At 45.1% G+C, this 21,711-nt stretch overlaps 1 protein-coding gene across 1 annotated transcript in view; it reads left to right on the top strand.

Moving 5' to 3' along the window:
- scg3 (secretogranin III) overlaps positions 1–21,711 on the top strand; it is a 35,288-nt gene that overhangs the window by 7,572 nt on the left and 6,005 nt on the right. Inside the window, exons 7-10 of the mRNA XM_078427266.1 lie at positions 1,770–1,935; positions 4,222–4,338; positions 19,540–19,623; positions 19,746–19,859. Of these exons, the coding sequence (XP_078283392.1) occupies positions 1,770–1,935; positions 4,222–4,338; positions 19,540–19,623; positions 19,746–19,859 (481 nt within the window). The remainder of the gene's footprint in view (positions 1–1,769; positions 1,936–4,221; positions 4,339–19,539; positions 19,624–19,745; positions 19,860–21,711) is intronic.

Raw genomic sequence — 21,711 nt, 5'->3', positions numbered from 1 at the left:
GTTCCAACATCTGCAGTTCGTTGTGTTATCATTAAACCAGATTATCTGCTAATTGGTTGTGTGCCTTTGAGTATTATGTGCCTTTATTAGTGCGCCCCTTTAACCGTGACCACATTTCAGAAAAGATGCATAATTGTAATGTTGGCTGTGATCTGGACACCAAGGGGCTGTGTAAGGTGGGGGAGCCTCTGGGGTTGGGGCTGCTCCCAGGCACCTGTTTCCTTCGATCATCTTGGTTCCAGATGACTGTAATGCTGTTAAATGTCAAAGCCAACTAGTTCCACTTTGTTTAGTATTTCATTTAGTTTAATTTAGTTTACAGCGCAGAAACAGGCCCTTCGGCCCGCCGAGTCCGCGCCGACCAGCGACCCCCTCACATTAACACCATCCTACACTGGGGCTAACTTTTACAATTTTATACCAAGCCGATTAACCTACAAACCCATACGTCTTTGGAGTGTGGGAGGAAACCGAAGTACTCAGAGAAAACCCACTAGGGTCACAGGGACAACGTACAACCCCTGAACAGACAGCACCCGTAGTTGGGATTGAACCTGGGTCTCTGGCACGTTAAAGCAGTAAGGCAGCAACTCTACCGCTGCGCCATTGTGCCGCCCTCAGAGATGGGTCTTTGCCGGCAAGAAGTGCAGGCATGGCTTTTATTTACTGAAGAATACAGTTGAACATCAGTCAGCCATCAGTAAACACCTCCATTTCTGATCTTATAGTGTCAGTTAGTCATAGAGTAATACAGCACAGAAACAGGCCCTTCTGTCCATCAAGTCCTTGCCGACCATTAACCACCATTTACACGAATCCTACACTGATCTAATCCAATTTTAATCTTAATTCCCTCCAGATTCCACCCCTCCCCTACACACTAGGGACTTCAGACAGCGACCAATTCACCAACAAACCTGCACATCATTGAGATGTGGGAGAGCTGGGGCCAGAGCACCCGGGGGAAACCCACGCCATTACAGGGAGAACGTGCAAACTCCACGCAGATCGCACCCAAGATCGGGATCCAACCTGGGTCTCTGGTGCTGAGAGGCAGCGGCTCGACCAGCTGTGCCACCTTGCAATCAGGTCCTCTTCAATATTTGGAACATATAGGTGATGGAAGGACAGATGAAGCAGTCAGTGGGGCCAGGACACTGTTGAGAGGAAGTTCTGGGGCTGCGATGGTTGTCCTCCTATGACCACCACCATCTACCTTTCCGGGAGGCTTTGACTCCAAACATTGGAGTCTTTTCACCTTGACACCCGTTGACTTCAGATAAACCAGGGTTCCTTGATGAGTAGAAAGGAACTGCAGATGCTGGTTTATAGCGAAGATAGACAGCAGTGCTGGAGTAACTCAGCGGGACAGGCAGCATCTCTGGAGAATAGGGTTCCTGGATGCCACACTCAACTAAATGCTGCCATTATACACAGTATCTCTTATCTCACCTCAGGAACTCCATGCTTTGGTCCACTCCTGGATGTGATAAGGTTGAGGTTCAGTGATCGTGGTGAAATCCAAACTGCCCACGGATTTTATAAATGATTTCCTTCGCTTCATAAATTCATAAGTGATAGGAGCAGAATTAGGCCATTCGGCCCATCAAGTCTACTCTGCCATTCAATCATGGCTGATCCATCTTCCCCTCTTCACCTCATTCTCCAGGCAGGACCACTTCGGTTCTTTCTGCTTTCCCTTCTGTACGGTTTTGTGCTGAGCCATATGTTTCCACGTTTTTTTTCTTATTTCCTCACTTTTTCCACAGAAAATCGCAAAAGCTGCAAAGAAACAGCGTGAGCTTGAGAAGACGGAGAGCGACCGGGCCTCAGCCACAGACAAGAACCAAAGGAACAGTCGGCCAGTTGTCGAAGGCATGGACGACCTTCAATACTTTCCAAACTTCTACAACCTGCTGCAGAGCTTAAACACAGGTAACTGAAAACTCCTCGGCCTCCTCCACCGTCAGAGTGAGGCCACACACAAATTGGAGGAACAGCACCTCATATTTCGCTTGGGCAGCTTACAACTTTGTGCGGCACGGTGGCGCAGCGGTAGAGTTGCTGCCTTACAGCACTTGCAGCGCTGGAGACCCGGGTTCGATCCCGACTACGGGTGCTGTCTGTACGGAGTTTGTACGCTCTCCCCGTGACCGCGTGGGTTTCCTCCGAGATCTTTGGTTTCCTCCTACACTCCAAAGACCTACAGGTTTGTAGGTTAATTGGCTTGGTGTATGTGTAAATTGTCCCTAGTGTATGTAGGGTAGTGTTAATGTGCAGGGTGATCGCTGGTCGAGGCGGACTCAGTGGGCCGAAGGGCCTGTTTCCGCGCTGAATCTCTAAACTAAACTCAGCAGTATGAACGTTGATTTTGCTCATTTCAAGTAACTCCTGTAATCCCTCCCCCCTCTCTCCTCCCTCCCCTCCCCTAGTTGTCCTACCCATTCCAATGTTCGCATCCTTGCATCCCTCTCGTTAGTACATCTTCCCCAGCCCACAATGGGCCATTATGGATTCCAACCCTCCTGAGATCAACTGTTGCCGAGGCGATTTCTTCTGGCCCTTTCCCATCTCCAGTACACTCCCCCCCCCCCCTTTCCCCCCTCCCCCCCCCCTTTACCCCCTCCCCCCCCCCCCCCTCAGTCTGAAGAAGGGTTCCGACCCAAAACATCACCCTGTCCTTTTCTCCAGAGATGTTGCCTGATCCGCTGAGTTACTCCAGCACTTTGGGGCTATCTTTGGTATAAACCAGCATCTGCAGTTCCATCCTACACATTGGGCAATCGGGATGAGTTCTGTAAGGCAGGAGTGGTGAGCAAGCAGTGGTCACTGCTATCAATGGGCAAACAAGGCGACAAATTGAAGCCACTGGATTAGTACAGTTAACACTGCTGTGCTACTGCAAGAATGGTGCTTCTATTAAGAGCAAACCAACATCCCCTTGCTATTAGTACTTCCCAACAGTCCAGGAAAATATATATGTACAGTGTAAGAAATATTTAACGACATAATCTTGTTTGCTGCCTACAAACCTCTCACTGAAAATTATCTTTTACAAACATGGAGCCTCATTCCTCAGCTTTTCATTATTGGTTATTAAAATGTTAATAATTTTACTTTAGTACTTCAGTACAGCGAGGAAAGAGGCCCTTTGGCCCATCAATTCCGTGCCGACCAGCGATCGTATACTAACACTATCCTACACACTAGGGATAAATTTGCAATTTTTACCGGATCCAATTAGCCTACAAACCTGTACACCTTTGGAGTGTGGGAGGAAACCAAGGGCCACAGTTTAAGAATAAGGGGTAGGCCATTTAGAACGGAGATGAGGAAAGACTTTTTCAGTCAGAGAGTTGTAAACCTGTGGAATTCTCTGCCTCAGAAGGCAGTGGAGGCCAATTCTCTGAATGCATTCAAGAGAGAGCTAGATAGAGCTCTTAAGGATAGCGGAGTCAGGGGGTATGGGGAGAAGGCAGGAACGGGGTACTGATTGAGAATGATCAGCCATGATCACATTGAATGGTAGTGCTGGCTCGAAGGGCCGAATGGCCTACTCCTGCACCTATTGTCTATTGTCTAAACCGGAGAAAACCCATGCAGCCACAGGGAGAACGTATAAAAACTCCGTACAGACAGCACCCGTGGTGAGGATTGAACCCAGGTCTCCGGGGCGATGAGGCAGCAACTCTGCTGCTTTGCCTGGCACCGTTCAGTTAGTGCCAACACCCAACATCTGGTTCATCAAACTCATAATCCGTATCATTAGTTTTAACGATTGAAACAGTGAGATATTAATGTCAGGTTAGAATTACATTGAGGAAGTGATCACACAATTCATGAAAGAATCTTTTCTCTCTGCAAAACTGCAACTCTGCAAATCAATATGACCATATCAAAATGGTGGACAATATTACAACACATTACAATATTATAAAGTGCCGTATGCAGCAAAAAAACTGGAATTAATATTCTTTTAGAATCAATATTATTTTAGGAGCACTCGCCTTCTGCTATATAATCCCTGAATCAACAGCTATTTAATCCTTCTATCAAAAGCAATTAAGGAATCTCAATTAAAGCATTGCTACTGTTCACAATATTGACTTGTATAATTGAAACCCAGATCAATATTCCTTCTGGATTGGTTTAAAACTGTCCTATTTTGTATGTTGCATGCTGATTTTACCCAATCCGCTGAGCTATTTTTAATTAATACAGAGCAAGACGCAAAGGAGAAGGAAACGCTGATAACCATCATGAAAACTCTGATTGATTTTGTGAAGATGATGGTGAAATACGGAACAATAAAGCCGGAAGAAGGCGTGTCATACCTTGGTGAGATTACATTTAAATATACAATGATTACATTTTAGTGTAAGAAAATAACTGCAGATGCTGGTACAAATCGTAGGTATTTATTCACAAAATGCTGGAGTAACTCAGCAGGTCAGGCAGCATCTCAGGAGAGAAGGAATGGCTGACGTTTCGGGTCGAGACCCTTCTTCTTCTTCAGAAGAAGAAGGGTCTCGACCCAAAACGTCAGCCATTCCTTCTCTCCTGAGATGCTGCCTGACTTGCTGAGTTACTCCAGCATTTTGTGGATGATTACATTTTATATTGGTGTCTAATGATCAAAAAGTAAGATGTCTTGCATATTAGAAGTCAAACCAGGGCAGGACCTTCAAAATGAACGGTTGGGCCTGGAGAGTGTGGCAGAGCAGAGGGATCGAGGATAAAAGGTATTTAGTTCCTTGAAAGTAGCTTCATAGGTAGATAGGGTGGTGAAGAACCGGAGACTCAGGTTCGATCCTGACTACGGGTGCTGCACTGTAAGGAGTTTGTACGTTCTCCCCGTGACCTGCGTGGGTTTTCTCCGAGACCTTCGGTTTCCTCCCACACTCCAAAGACGTACAGGTATGTAGGTTAATTGGCTGGGTAAATGTAAAAATTGTCCCTAGTGGGTGTAGGATAGTGTTAATGTATGGGGATCGCTGGGCGGCACGGACTTGGTGGGCCGAAAAGGCCTGTTTCCGGCTGTATATATATGATATGATAAGATGGCTTTCCTAGATGGCTAGGACTTTATTCCTTTGAGTGCAGGAGGCTGAGGGGTGATCTTACAGAGGTGTACAAAATCATCAAGGGGATTAGGCTGGGAATTGCATATAGAAATTGGGACGCTGTGTTACAGTTGTACAAAATAATAATAAGGTCATGCTTGGAGTATTATGTTCACTTTTAGTCACCTTTGCTAGAGGAAAGATGCCATTAAGCAGATTGACAGATTCTTGATTATTTGTGTATTTGTAAGCCATACAGGCATTCCCAAGGTTAAGACAGAGTTCCCGTTCCTGAAAACTGTTCATAGTCTGGATAGAGTGGATGTGGAGAGGATGTTTCCATTAGTGGGAGAGTCTAGGACCAGAGGCCACAGCTGCAGAATAAAAGGTACCTTTAGAAAGGAGATGAGGAGAAATTTCTTTAACCAGAGGGCGGTGAATCTGCGGAATTGAAGTCAATGGATATTTTTAAGGCGAAGATTGACAGATTCTTGATTAGTGCGGGTGTCAGGGGTTATGGGGAGAAGGCAGGAGAATGGGGTTGAACGGGAGAGTTATATCAGCCATGATTGAATGGCAGAGTAGACTTGATGGGCCAAATGGCCTCATTCTGCTCCTAGAACCAATGAACATGAAGCTGGAATGGGTGCAAAGAAGATTTATGAGGATGTTACAAGGGCTCCAGGGCCTGAGCTACAGGGAGAGGTTGGGCAGGCTAGGACTTTATTCCTTTGAGTGCAGGAGGCTGAGGGGTGATCTTACAGAGGTGTACAAAATCATCAGGGAAATAGGGACAGTGAAAGCATATAGTATTTTTCCCAGGGGAGGAGAATCAAGAACCAGAAGGTGTAGGTTTGAGGCGTGAGAGGAAAGATTTAATATGAACCTGAGAGGCAACTTGTCACCCGAGGGTGGTGGGTGTATGGAATGAACTTACCAGAGGAAGTCGTTGAGGCAGGTCCAATAACAACATTGAAAAGGACATTTGGACAGGTGCAGGGATAGGAAAGGTTTAGTGCCCTGTGCGGGTCGGTCGGGGACGAGCTGTCTGTCCGTGGGCGTGGGGAAGAGAGTGGAAGTTTTGTGAAGGGGTGTTTGGTGTTTGAAGTCACTGTGATGGACGTTTGTGTTGGGGTCATGTGTCTTGTGTTTTGTTTTTTGTGTGACTGCTAATGTAATTTTGTTCGGTACCTTGGTACCGAATGACAAATAAAGCTCTGTATTCTGTAGAGGGGTATGGGCCATGCACGGGCAAAAGGGACTAGCTTAGGTGGGACATTTTGATCGGCATGGATGAGTTGGGCCAAAGGATGTGTTTCAGTCTATAACTCTACGGCTCTCAGAATGCAGTGGAACATCACCTGCAAATGGAACAGGAATATGATCTCGGTCGGTTCTGCAACCGATCATGGATGAAATATGTAACATTAATCCTTGTTCAATTACACTTGAAGGTCGGATAGAATTTTTGGAAAGTTTCCTCTAAGATTTATTCACAAAATGCTGGAGTAACTCAGCAGGTCGGGCAGCATCTCGGGAGAGAAGGAATGGGTGACGTTTCGGGTCGAGACCCTTCTTCAGACTGAGTGCAGGAGGCTGGGGAGGTTTGGTCTCTCTCCCGGGAAACCAAGCTGGCTGGTGAACGTTAATTGTGTGTGGTCTGTTCCATGCAGTACACTTAAGGGCCTGTCCCACGTAGGCGATTTTAAGGCGACTGCCGGCGACTAGGCTGTCGCTGAACGTTTGCCGGGGTGTCGCGCGCGGGCGTGATCGTGAGGAGTCTTCAATGAATCGTAGCGGATCTCGGCGCGTCGCGGAATAATTTTCCAGATAGAAATTTCTCGGCGACAGCTGGCTTGTCGCCAGGTATCGTAGCTTATTGCGGGCGCTGTCTGTCGCACGCTGTCCCCAGGTTTGCTAGGTTGTCGCAGATGCATTTAGAAGCACGTAATATTAAATTAAGAAAAGGCATTTGAAGCTACCAGAAGTTAGTTTTGTTTAACCAATTTATTTACCGTCAGGACATTTGACAGGTAGATTGGAGGCGACAGTTTGACGGTCAGGTAAGCGTGGGAATTTCGCGATGTTTCCGAAGACGGTGTAATCTCTTAGCCAGGTGCTAGTTTCACAAAAAAAGTGACTTGTATCGACCTGACTCGGCATTGTCGTGGTCGTTGTCGTAGGGTAAATGAAAATTTTGGCGTTCTGCTACGACTTTGACAGTCGCCGGCAGTAGCTTTAAAAATCACGTAACTGGGACAGGCCCTTTAATAGCTCAACGTTCCTCCCCACTTTATAAATTATGCGTGGAAATCTGAACTGTGGAGTTTATGTATCATCTGGATTTCATAAAAAGTGCTATCTACCTCATTGGTGACCCTCAGACCATCGTTGATCGGAGTTTAATGCCTTTGCTTTGCACTAAACGTTATTCCCTTATACACTGTAAATGGCTCGATGGTAATCATGTGTTGTCTTTCCACTGACTGGTTAGCACGCAATGAAAGCTTTTCACTGTACCTCGGTGCACGTGACAATAAACTAAACTCAACTAAACTAAACTGTCCAAGCATAAAATGCCAAATTATCTCTGAAAACAACCTCAATTTTACATTCAGGGTTCTAGAATTTGTTACAAAATAATATTGCAGGCAGATAACTCATTTTTCTAGGTCTATTACTATAATGATCCGGAAATCACAAGCCAGGTAATTTCTCCCCTCATTTTTCACTGGACACTGTGTTCAGGCAATTTATGTCAAATGCCATTAGGTAATTTCTCCCCTCATTTTTCACTGGACACTGTGTTCAGGCAATTTATGTCAAATGCCATTGTAGAGAGGTCTATCTCTACCCTACTGTTTCCACAACTCGACAGTGCCTCAGGGGACAGAAACATCTTCAGAAGCTGGAATCGCAAGTAACAAACAAAGTACCGGAGGGACTCAGTGGGTCAGGCAGCATCTGTGGAGCGAATGCACGGGCAACGTCTGGGGTCGGGACCCTACTTCAGACTGATGGAGTGGTGGGGAGAAAGCTGGGGGGGGGGAGGGGGGAGGGGGGAGGGGGGAGGGGGGAGGGGGCTAAGCCCTGGCAAGGGACAGTACTTCCTCAGGTTTGAGGAAAACATTACTGTCACAAGACTGATCAGAGGATTAAGTTACAATGAAACAGCAGAAAAAAAGAACTCGAGGCACAAAGTATTGATGCACTTACAGTCAAGAGAAGAGAAGCTGGATAAATACATGAGGGAGGGAGTAGAAGGTTCTGCTGATTGAATTAGATGACCAGGGATTTGGGAGAGGCCTGTGTGGAACATAAATACGATCGTGGGGCAGTTTCACTGAACGGTCTGCTTCTGGTGCTATAGATTCAATCCAGTTTTATGTCAAATCTGTGGCTCTTTTGGGCGGCACATTGGCGCAGTTGGTAGAGCAGCTGCCTCGCAGCGCCAGAGACCCAGGTTCAATCCTGACCTCGGGTCTGTCCGTCCGCACTTGTACGTTCTCCCACGGAGGTCACGGGGAGAACGTACAAATCCTACAGACAGCACCCGTAGTCGGGATTGAATAGAGAATCCAGGAACAAGGGTAACATGTACAGTATGAGCAGAGATTAAGAAAGGCCTTCAGTGACCGGAGTTTGGAGGAATGAGGAATGATCACACGGAGGCCTGTAATATTTTCAGAGGAGCTGGCAGGGTCAGTGGGGAACAGCATCATCTGGATACAGAGTTGGACATTTAGGTCTGTGATGAGGAGAAGATTTTTAAAATTGAAAGTTATAATTCTTTGGAACGCTCTACCTCAGAGAAGGACATGGATGGGCAATTATTCAGTCCTCTCAAGGCCAGGATCAATATTTATTTTATCACAGAGGGGCATCGGATAGGAAAATGGTTCAAGTGGAGAATCAGCCAGGATTTTTTTATCACAGAGGGAATTACATATGGGCATCGGACAGGAAAATGATTGGTGGAGAATCAGCCAGGATTTTATTATATGGTGGCCTCGACCCATGGGGACAATGTGCCCCAGGAGAGCTGCTATTTCTGATGTTCTTATGTTGATGACAAAATATTACATAGCAACGGTAAGGAAAATGAAAAGTACCACTTTAAAGTCGTGACAAGCATCAGGGATGTGTTTTTTAATTAAATAACTTTTTTAGTTAAAAAAAAGTCAGGGGTAGAAAGTGTGATGTTGGGTTGGAAGCCACAAATGTGCAAAGACCTAATGCTCCATCTACAGTGGACATTTGGGGCTTGAAGTCACAGCCTGAAGAAGTTTTAGCTTAGATAGAAACAGAGAACACTAGTTCAGTTAGTTCAGTTTAATTTATTGTCATTTGTACCGAGGTGTTAACCAGTCAGCGGAAAGGCAACACATGATTACAACCGAGATATCCACAATGTACAGATACAGTACATGCTAAAGGGAATAACATTCCATGCAAGATATGGTCCAGTAAAGTACGATCAAAGATAGTCCAAAGGTTTCCAATGAAGTAGCTAGTAGCTCCAGACTGCTCTCTAGTTGTTAGTAGAATAGTTGAGATACTCTGCAGAATGGCTAGATCTGTGAAGAGAAAAAGAGAGTGGAGAGAGGGTTTCAAACTTCAACAGATAGTTCGTAGATTTGGAAAAGTATCAGCATGCAGAGAAAGGACTGTTCATGCCGCAACTTAAAATAGAATCTTATAACTGACAACTACATTCAGCAGTCTGAAGAAGGGTCTCGACCTGAAACGTCACCCATTCCTTCTCTCCAGAGACGCTGCCTGTCCCGCTGAGTTACTCCAACTTTTTGTGTCTAACTACATTCAGAAGATAGACACAAAATGCTGGAGTAGCTCAGCGGGTCAGGCAGCATCTCTGGATAGAAGGAATGGGTGACATTTCGGGTCGAGACCCTTCTTCAGACTGAATTTGATCATTTTACATGATGCTTCCATTCACAGAGTAAACAATAAAAATATTAAGTGAAACGTTTATTCCTTCATCTAATCCCAGAGAGGCTCAACAATACTTGCGTTATTTACAATGGATCAATGCTGATCATTTATTTTTTCAACTTTCTGGTATCAGCCTCATATTTTCTAATTTGACAGATTAAAATAAAGTGAAGTACTTGGCAAATATTGTGATAAAAACTCTTTGCATTTCCAGGTCCTGTGTACAGCTGACAACAGCTGAGCAAACATTTGGATTAGAATTAGTCTTACAAATGTCATTTCCTTCCTGCGATAACACGTATTTAGGGTTAGTTTAGTTTACTATTGTCACGCGTACAGTGAAAAGCATTTGTTTGCACGAAAACCAGTCAGAGAAAAGACTACACAAGAATTCAATAAGGCTGTCCACTATGCACTGATAAAGAATAAAGGGTACTATATTCAGTGCAAGACACCACATCGCAGAGCAATTAAAGACAGTTCAGGTCTTCAATGTGGTATTGGCAACCACAATTTATTGAATAATCAGTCGCAAAGTTTTACTTCAAAGTGTGTAAGCAATGGAAACTATTTTACAGTTTTTACTATTATAACTAGTATTTCATATAGTATACCATTAGTATACTTATAAGTATATAAATTAGTATACCTTAGTATATGAATTGGTATTCATAAATAAGTATAGTATACTTATTAGGAAAAATATATGAAATAATATACTTATTAAGTTCATAATTGATAGGAGCAGAATTAGGCCATTTGGCCCATCAAGTCTACTCCACCATTCAATCATGGCTGATCTATCTTTCCCTCTCAACCCTATTCTCCTGCCCTCTCCCCATAATCCCTGACCACCGCACTAATCAAGACTACTAAATAATATACTATCATTTAGGAAAGAAAACTGCAGATACTGGTTTAAATCGAAGGTAGACACAAAATGCTGGAGTAACTGAAGAAGGGTCTCGACCCAAAACGTCACCCATTCCTTCTCTCCAGAGATGCTGCCTGACCCGCTGAGTTACTCCAGCATTTTGTGTCTACCTACTATTATTTAGTACTAGACCAAGTTGACCCGTTGGGCCCAAACCTCCTGCATTGGTGCAGCTCCCACTCCCCACTCCCCCTCTCCCCCCCCCTCCACACCCTCCCCCTCCCTTCCCCCCTCCTCCCCTTCCTTCCCCTCCCTCCTCCCCTCCCTCCACCCCCCCTCCCTTCCACCTCAACACCTCTTATCCTCCCTCCCCTCATCCCTCCACCCCCACTCCCTCCATCCCCCCTCCCTCCCTAGGAGATAGATTTAAACTTTAAAATGTGAATAATTTTAAAAATATAACACCGATTTCAATGAAACTTCTTCCATTGGCACCAATGGGACGGCGGTCAGTAAGGTGGGCCTAAAATTGTTGCGCTATCGTGTACCGTTTTGGCTGTAGTTCAGGAACAAACAAACAAACAAACAAGAGTTTTAGTATATAGATAATACTAACTATTACCAAATACAATATGAATTTGCTATTTTACAGTACCAAGTCTGTTTGGCATGCTTGCAGTAATTAATTCAATTTGTTGATTTGTAAGCAACATATTTGACTGCAGTCTTTATATACATTGTTAAAGCTGAGAATAGACATTTTGTTTAACGTGATAAAATAAAATAATGAGTTCCCACTGGAGCAAAACTTCACAAATGCCGAAATCTGGAAAGGGCGAAGCAAACCAGAGTCCAGAGTGTTGAGTGGCAACAAAATGACGTTTTTAAGGCCTTGGTGTTGTAGAAGGAAGGAAGTAATAAGTTTGGGTAAAGATAGCTTTGAGGCATTGCTGATAAACAGGTCAATGTTATAAAGTTGCATTTGCATTCTGCTATAATGAGGAGGGAGTGCTCAAACCTGGATAACAGAAGCATTGAAGAGGATTTGAGGGTCTTCAGCCATTTTAGCTCTCAGGGCATGTTGTCTGCTAAGGCAGAGGGGTTTAGTTTGGTTTAGTTTGGTTTAGTTTAGAGTTACAGCACAGAAACAGGCTCTCCGGCCCACAGACCAGTGATAACCCCGTATACAAGCATTATCCTACAGACTAGGAACAATTTACAATTTTTACCAATGCCAAATTAATCTACAACCCTGAGTTTTGTAGATTAACTCTGAAGAGAGTTCTGGCAGTGGAAGATTCTGCCAGAGCAGGAAGCTAAGCCAGTTTGATCGACAAGTGTCTCAAGATATATGGCTAAATGTGTTTGGAGGAAACAGAACTAAACATCAAAGCAGTAAAAGATTAGCAGATTGTGTTCCCCAGTTGTCATGTAGTGCGTCTACAGTTTTAATCTCTGTCAAAACACAAAGTGCTGGAAGAACTCAGCAGGTCAGGCATCATCTGTGGAAGGAATGGACAGACGATGCTTTGAGTCGGGACCCTTCTTCAGATTGAGGAAATGGGGGGTGGGGGAGAGAAAGCTGGAAAAAAGAGGTGGGGGTGGGCCAAACCCTGGCAAGTGATAGGTGGATACAGGTGAAGGAGGGGGGGCTGATTGTTCGATGGGTGGTGTAAGTAGGGTTGCCAACTGTCCCGTATTAGCCGGGACATCCCGTATTTTGGGCTAAATTAGTTTGTCCCGTACGGGACCGCCCTTGTCCCTTATTAGTAGGGTTGCCAACTTCCTCACTCCCAAATAAGGGACAAAGGGTGACGTCACCGCCCCGCGCCCCACGTGACCTCATCCAGCCAGCAGGCACGTGCTCCCGCTCCACCAATGGCGGCCCCCCCGTCCCGCCATTGGTGGAGCGGGAGCACGTGGCCGCTGGCTGGGTGAGGTCAAGTGGGGCGCTGGGCGGTGACGTCACCTTGTCCCGTTATTTGGGAGTGAGGAAGTTGGCAACCCTAGGATGTAAGTGACAAAGGCTAGAGGTGAAAAGGGGACAAGAGGGCATCAGAGATCAGGAGAGAAGAGGTGGAGTGAAATGTAAATTCCTCATTAGACATTTAGACGTGCATGGACAGTAACGATTGAGAAGTTAAAAATAATTACTCTCTCATTCATCAGTTTGACAGGACAGATACAGGGAGAAGGTCACCCTTGAAATGACTTTTAATGGAAGTCATTAAAAATACTGTCGTGTCGCTCAGGCAGGTGTGATTAATACAAGGTTCAGCAAAGCTGGCAATTAACTGCGATTTTAATCGTATTGCATGTGGAGTTGAGCAAATCATATATTAGGAGGAATGCAAAGAATTATTTGCCATTAATTTCAATCAGTGACCAGCATTTCACTTTAAAATTCACCTTCACAACCCGAATGGCATGCAGAACCATTAAGATGCCATTACAGACCAGAGAGCAGACCGAGTTTACCGGAAAATATATCAAGCTCAGATTAAATATTAATTTTGTTGGAGCAAAAGATTTGCAGCTGAACCTTTAAACCACAGGATTTTAAAGCTATCCTTTGTTAAACATTATCAAATGTAACGCCACCCGTTCCTTCTCTCCAGAGATGCTGCCTGTCCCGTTGAGTTACTCCAGCATTTTGTGTCTACCTTCGATTTAAACCAGCATCTGCAGTTCTTTCCAACACATGCTTTTAACTACAAGGTACTACACCGATCTGCCAAAACATTATGACCACTGACAGGCGAAGTGAATAACATTGATTATCTTGTTACAATGGCACCTGTCAAGGGGTGGGATATATTAGGCTGCAAGTGAACAATCAGTTCTTGAAGTTGATGTGTTGGATGCAGGAGAAATGGGCAGGAGTGAAGATCTGAGCGACTTTGACAAGGGCCAAATTGTTATGGCCAGACGACTGGGTCAGAGCATCTCTGAAACGGCAAGGCTTGTGGGGTGCTCCCGGTCAGCAGTGGTGAGTACCTACCGACAGTGGTCCGAGGAGGGACAACCCACAAACCGGCGACAGGGTGTTGGGCGCCCAAGGCTCATCGACGCGCGAGGGCAACGAAGGCTATCCCGTCTGGTCAGAAACGACAGAAGGTCTACTGTGGCACAAGTCACAGAAAATATTAATGGTGGTCACGGGAGGAATGTGTCACAATACACAGTGCATCGCACCCTGCTGCGTATGGGGCTGCACACGGAGGACCAACAGCATATTAGGCAGGTGGTCATAATGTTTTGGCTGATCGGTGTATATTCCCATTTATAATTGTGTGCAACTTCCAGACTATTTATAGAAAAGCAAACATTATATAGAAATATTTTAAAAGATAGTTCATGTTATAGTATGCAGTGTTTCAATCTATATATAAAATGGGCAATTGCACCACGGTGGCACAGCGGTAGAGTTGCTGCCTTACAGCGAATGCAGCGCCGGAGACCCGGGTTCCATCCTGACCATGGGTGCTGGTCTGTATGGAGTTTGTACGTTCTCCCCATGATCTGTGTGGGGTTTTCTCCAAGATCTTCGGTTTCTTCCCACACTCCAAAGACGTACAGGTTTGTAGGTTAATTGGCTTGGTAAATGTAAAAATTGTCCCTAGTGGGTGTAGGATAGTGTTAATGTGCGGGGATCGCCGGTCAGCGCGGACCCGGTGGGCCGAAGGGCCTGTTTCCGCGCTGTATCTCTCTAAAAGAAGAACCAATACCAGGCTCAGACGGCCTATTGTCACCTTTATCAGCCTTCTTGTGTGCTGGCTGCTTATAAACCTGAGGCTCACAGATAACAGACACCGACTCCTCAATCTAACTCGTCCGTGACAACCTAGGTCCCACATAATGCTCAGGGAGGAACTGCAGATGCTGGTTTACACCGAAGATAAATGCAAAAAGCTGGAGTCGCTCAGCTGGACTGGCAGCATCTCAGGATAGAAGGAATGGGTGACATTTTGGGTCGAGACCTTTCTTCAGGCTGACTGTCGGAGAGAGGAGAACATCTTCAAAGGAGGCAAACCTCGAGGAGATTTCGCAGTGGAGCAGATGAAATGTGCAGGAAGTGCAGTCTGAGGAAGGGTCTCGACTCAAAACGTCACCAAAGCTTTTCCTCCAGAGATGTGGCCTGATCCGCTGAGTTACTCCAGCACTTTGTGTCTGTCGTTGATATATACAGGCATCAGCAGTTCCTTTCTACAAAAAAATACATGGTGTGTTGTGTGTGAAATCTCCCATGCCACTGAGTGAAAAACAGAATCTCCTGACCAACAACTCAACTGATGCTACTGGTAGCAAATTTAATATAAATACCGGCATTTTTGTATGACAATGCTCATGGCTGTCTATCCTTTGGCCTCCTCTCTACTTCAAAGATTTAGATTTAGATTTAGGCGTATTATTTTGACACATGAACTAAGGTACAGTGTTTTGAATGGTATCCAAACAGATATACCATACATTAATATAATCAATTCAAGCTCAAGTGCAATAGATAGAGCAAAGGGGAAGATACAGATTCTGTCTGTACCTAATGTTTGGTTGTGCACAGTAACATCTATTTTAAGTAAGGATTTATGGAGATTAATAATATTCAGGGAATGTTCATTTCCAAATCATAAAACACCACAGTCTTGATTAAAATGAGTGCAGGTTTTGACAAAACAGAGGAACGAGACTGCAAGCCAGATCCAGTAATGCTTAGAAACCTGCTTCGTAATTAGCGGAAGACAGACACAAAAGGCTGGAGTAACTCAGCGGGTCAGACAGCATCTCTGGAGAAAAGGAATAGGTTACGCTTTGGGTCGAGACCCTTCTTCAGACTGAAAGTCAGTGGAAAGGGAAACGCTAGATATGGACAGTGGTATAGAACAAATTAATGAAAGGTATACAAAAATGTAACAATGATAAAGAAAACAGGCCATTGTTGGCTGTGGGCTAGGTGAAAAGGAGTTATGGACGATGGAACTCACCAAGATGACATTGAAACTGGTACAACTGGTACCTGAGGGAGGGACGGAGAATGAGGGGATGCAAGGGTTACTTGAAGTTAGAGAAATCAATATCATACCGCTGGGGTGTAATCTGCCCAAGTGAAATACGAGGTGCCATCCCTCCAATTTGCGTTTGGCCTCACTCTGACAATGGAAGAGGCCCAGGACAGAAAGGTCAGTGTGGGAAAGAGAAGGAGAATGAAAGTGTTTGGTAACCAGGAGATCAGGTAGGCCCAGGCAGACTGAGCGAAGGTGTTCAGCGAAACAATCGCCCAGTCTGCGTTTGGTCTCGCCGATGTATAAGAGTCCACATCTTGAACAACGTATACAGTGGATGAGGTTGGAGGAGGTGCATTTAGCAGACAAGAATAACACTATTCCTAACGATCAAAACATCCCAAATACAGATTAGCGAAACTGTTTGAGCAAGATCAGCAAATTGCTGCAAATACTAAAAATGGTCAATTAAACACCTTCACCATAGGATGCCAGTTGTTATGGCAACTAATGTGCTTGGCCCTCTGGGAATTAGCAAATAAAAGCATTGGTTGCTAAGGTACTAATCCTCCATTAGTCTGCAGATAACATCCCTACTTGAGATTCTGCTTTCACTGAATATTCACCGTGATTCAGCTGTTATTTGAAGGTTTAATGATCTGCCTTTAAACAATAGCTTTTATTTCAATTTTCAGCAGTGAGATTTACATAAGCAGTTCCTAAATGCTCTCCCGAGATTAACGCTAAACTGAGACGCGGAGTGTTGGACTGAATTAGCGATAGAGTTCCATCATTGATCGTCACCAACATGCCTGTGAATCTCACAAATTTGTTGTATTTCATTGAGTTAAAATTGAATTAGGGACACGAGAGACTGCAGGTGCAGGAATCTTGAGCAAAACACAAAGTACTGGAGAAACTCGGTGGGTCAGTCAGCCTCAGTGGAGAGAATGAACAGATGGTGTTTTGGGTTGGGACCCTTCTACAGCCTGCAATGGAGCAGTAAAGTGGAGACACAAGAACCTGAATTACATTGCATACTTGTGTTAGGTACAGAGTGGCAAGGTGGTGTAGCATTAGAGCTGCTGCCCTCCAGCGCCAGAGACCCGGGTTCCATCCTGATTATGGATAATTGGCCGTACTGAGTTTGTACGTTCTCCCCGTGACCTGCGTGGGTTTTCCCCGAGATCTTCCATTTCCTCCCACACTCCAAAGACGTACTGGTTTGTAGGTACAACCCACGTTGGCCAAAGTGCTGTACATCAGTTCAGGTACTAAGAAAAACGAATATACAATGGCACACAAACATAACAGCACATATTTAAACAGTTCACAGCACCGTCTCAGAGGGCCTCAAATGCTAGGGAGTAGAAATAGGTTTTGAGCCTGGACTTAAAGGAGTCGATGGAGGGGGCAGTTCTGATGGGGAGAGGGATGCTGTTCCACAGTCTAGGAGCTGCAACCGCAAAAGCGCGGTTTTATTGCTAACCATAAGACACACACCCAGGTCTGATTACCCTGCTGTGCGCCTGACTCGACTGAGGGTGTCTTGTGATAAAAGGCCGAAACACCCAGTGACTTAAATAAAATTGACTTGACTTGACTTGACTTAATTGGCTTGGTATAAATGTAAAATTGTCCCTAGTGTGTGCAGGATAGTGTTAGTGTGCGGGGATCGCTGGTCGGTACGGACTTGGTGGGCCAAAGGGCCTGTTTCCGCGCTGCATCTCTAAACTAAACGAAATTAAATAATGTAAAGGGAATATGAATTCCTTTAACTTCAAGTAGAAGGCTGAAAATCATCAAAGATAATGCATTAGAGCAGGAGGTTATCTTAAGACTGCTTCTCTGTTCAAGATATACACTGTAGGAATTGTCCTTTCCGAACAAGTGAACATTTGTTAGGATAAAGGACACCAGTGTGATCACTTATCTGAAAAAATGTGTTGGAAAAAATTAGGACACTAAAATGGCACCTCTTGCGCATGGACTGCTCTGTGTGTATACTGCACTAACTGGGGCGATTGTGTGTATGTACAGGGATAGTCTTGCAGATCTGTCTGAAAGAAATGTATTTCACTGTACCTGGTGCACATCGAAACATAGAAAATAGGTGCAGGAGTAGGCCATTTTGGCCCTTTGACCCAGCAACACCATTCAATATGATCATGGATATTCATTCACAAAATGCTGGAGTAACTCAGCAGGTCAGGCAGCATCTCAGGAGAGAAGGAATGGGTGACGTTTGACTCGTCTGAAGAAGGGTCTCGACCCGAAACGTCACCCATTCCTTCTCTCCTGAGATGCTGCCTGACCTGCTGAGTTACTCCAGCATTTTGTGAATAAATACCTTCGATTTGTACCAGCATCTGCAGTTATTTTCTTGTACAATATGATCATGGATGATCATCTTAGATCAGTACCCCGTTCCCGCTTTTTCTCCATATCCCTTGATTCCGTCAGCCCTAAGAGTTACATCTAACTCTCTCTTGAAAACATCCAGTGAATTGGCCTCCACTGCCTTCTGTGGCAGAGAATTCCACAGATTCACAACTCTCTGGGTGAACCGAGAGACATGAGAGTAAAGAAACCATTGCTGCCATTGTGTCTGTGGCATTGTCAATGCAGTTGGGGATGGGGTATTAACAAAGTCTGTACCTTGGACTCTTGAATATGAATCAGCAGGCTGGAATGTATATCCACAGCAGCCTAGAGAATCAATCTGAGTATGGCTGAACTATTTATTCCTGAAGGCTTGGGCGAGGCATCAAAATGAAGCTGACATCATGGGATTCTAAAAGTAAGGATGCAGATCAAGAGTTGGCAACTGTATCACGGCTAAACTTGCATGTGATCCAGAATCAATTTTCATGTTGTGCTGGGACTGCATGAAAGGATCTATTTTCGGAGTGTGGTAAAAGAAACAAATTGCAATCCAAATCGCTCATCCCTCATCCCCAAACCGAATTAGTTTGCAGACCCGAGGATCTGTGGATGTTTGGAATCTTGGGCGAAACACACAAAGTGCGTGCTGGATGAACTCAGCGGGTCAGGCAGCATCTGTGGAGGGACTGGAAAGGCGATATTTTGGGTCTGGATGCTTCTTCACAATTAATGGTAATGTTTCGGGTTGGGACACCTCTTCAGACCAAAGGAGGGTCTCGACCTGAAAAGTCACCTGTTCCTTTTCTCCAGAAATGCTGCCTGACCCGCTGACTCACTCCAGCATTTTGTGTCTATCTCCAGTATAAACCAGCATCTGTAGTTCCTTCCTACACAAGGAAGGGTCCCGGACCAAAACGCCATCGGTTCGTTCCCTCTACAGATGCTGACTTACCCGCTGAGTTCCTGGAGCACTTTGTGTTTTGAATGAGTGTTCCCTGGGTTTATATTGACAGATTGTTTTGAATCGGCTATGCATGATTTGTATCTATGACTGAAGAAATGCATTCAAGAGAGAGCTAGATAGAGGTCTTAAGGATAACGGAGTCATGGAGTATGGGGAGAAGGCAGGAACAGGGTACTGATTGAGAATGATCAGCCATGATCACATTGAATGGCGGTGCTGGCTCGAAGGGCTGAATGGCTTCCTCCTGCACCTATTGTCTATTGTCTATTGTCTATTGAAGTCACTCTCTTTTCCCGGCAGAGAATCTTGATGCAATGATCGCTGTGCAGACCAAAAACAAACTCGGAAAAATCAAGCCCTATGCCATAAGTAAGGAAACAGAAGGTAAACTTGGAATCTATGTTTAAATCTATTCGGGAACATAGTTAAAACAAAACCATTTCTTCAAGGACGTTTTTTTGTGCCAAATTTTAAAATTAAAACGAGGTCTAATTACTTTTCTGCAGGTACGATTGATAACTTAGACAGCACAAAGAACTACTTTGCAAAGCAGGACAAAGAGACGGCTAATTCTGAGGACTCCACGAAAGAGATAATGGAAGAGACAGAGGATGATAAAGGTGGGCATTTCACTTGTTTAACAACACGTCTCGTTTCTCCGCATAAGGACTGAATCTGTCCAAGTTATCGACTTCTCGTCATGTCTGTGGAAGAGCCAAATAGGAAATGGTAACACAGGCGGCACGGTGGCGCAGCGGTATAGTTGTCGCCTTACAGCGCCAGAGACCCAGGATCGATCCTATGGGTGCTCTCTGTACGGGGTTTGTACGTTCTCTCTGTGACCACGTGGGTTTTCTCCAGGTGCTCTGGTTTCCTCCCACGCGCCAAAGACCTACAGATCTGTAGGTTAATTGGCTTGGTAAAATTGTAAATTGTCCCTGGTGCCTGTAGGATAGTGTTAATGTGCAGGGATCACTGGTTGGCACGGACTCGGTGGGCCGACGGGCCTGTTTCCGTGCAGTATTTCTAAACTAAAGTAAAAGGAGATTACAAGCACAAGTTAACAGGGGAGTGGGATATACAAATATAGAATGGAGACACAAGGAACTGCAGATGCTGGAATCATGAGCAAAACACAAAGTGCTGGAGTAACTCAACGAGTCAGGCAGCATCTGTGGAGGGAATTGGCACGCAATGTTTCGGGTCGGGACCCTTCTTCAGACTGATGCAGTAGGGGGCATTAAGTTGGAAAATAGAGGTTTGGGAGGGGCAAACCCTGGCAAGTGATAGGTGGATACAGGAGATGCGGGGGGGGGGTAGTGGCAGATGGGCGGAGTAAGTGACAAAGTCTTGAGGTGAAAAGGAGACAAAAGGGTGTCAGATAAAGAGAAAAGAGGAGGTTTGAAATGGAAAGTTGCATGGGGAAATGGGTGGAAGAGAACAGAGGGGAGGGAAAAGGGAATAAAAGGAAATGGGACTTGGGGTAGGAGATGAGTGTACAGAGGAGGGGAAAGGAGCAAGGTGAATGGTAAATGGGTGCATACCAGGGTGGGGGTCAGTGGAAAAAAGAGGGGGGTAGGAGGTATATTACTTGAAAATGGAGAATTCAATGTTCATACTGTTGGGTTATAAGCTGCCAACGTGGGGCATGAGGCACTGTGTTCATATCTTTGTCTCGTCTACACTCACAAATCAAAAAGATCCAGATAAAGTGATGGTTTGCAGATAAACCTCTTTGCAGATCCATTTGGAAAGGGCCTGGAGAGAAATTGAAAGCGTAAATGTTTATAATGGAAACAAGCTGTCGTCACCACTGACTCACCGGAAGCAGTTTGGCTGATAGGATTGGGCAGCTGGTTTGTTACCAGCTGTGAGGCAGAGACATAAAAGGACGGCTGCTCAATGCTTATTGTCCTGGATATCCCTTTTGAAGGTCAGGGACTGGAATAGAATTAAGAACTGCTGAAAGCACACTGCTGACGAGTGAGCCTCTGCATTACTGCAGGAGTCTCTCCGCAGAGCCAGCCCGTTCTTCTTGAAAACAGTATCATAGGGTCAAACAGCACAGAATCTGACCCTTCAAAAGTTTGGTTAACTTTTTATGCACGTCGAGCATTTTTTCCATTCAAACTTTTAATGCCATTTTAATGATACAGAATTGTTTTGAATTGAATTGAATTGAATACTCCACTGTCACATGTGACAATACACAGTGAAATTCTTTGCTTGATTACCCAAGGTATGCAAATAGTCGCCATGTAAAGGGCGCCGACAACGTTGCAAAGTATCCCACGCTGGGTCCTCCTTTGTTCTCTTCCCCCCCCCCCCTCTCAAGGCGGTCCCCCCACGCCAGGTCCTCCATTGTTCTCCCCCCCCCTCTCTCACGGCGGTTCCCCCATGCCTGGTCCTCCATTGTTTGTGGCAGAATGTCCCCCGACTCCCACTTGGTCTGTCCTCAACCCCCACACCTTC

Source organism: Rhinoraja longicauda, chromosome 33 (genome assembly GCF_053455715.1).
Source record: "Rhinoraja longicauda isolate Sanriku21f chromosome 33, sRhiLon1.1, whole genome shotgun sequence".
NCBI classification, from domain to species: Eukaryota; Metazoa; Chordata; class Chondrichthyes; order Rajiformes; family Arhynchobatidae; genus Rhinoraja; species Rhinoraja longicauda.
This window is presented reverse-complemented; position numbering and strand designations above follow the sequence as displayed.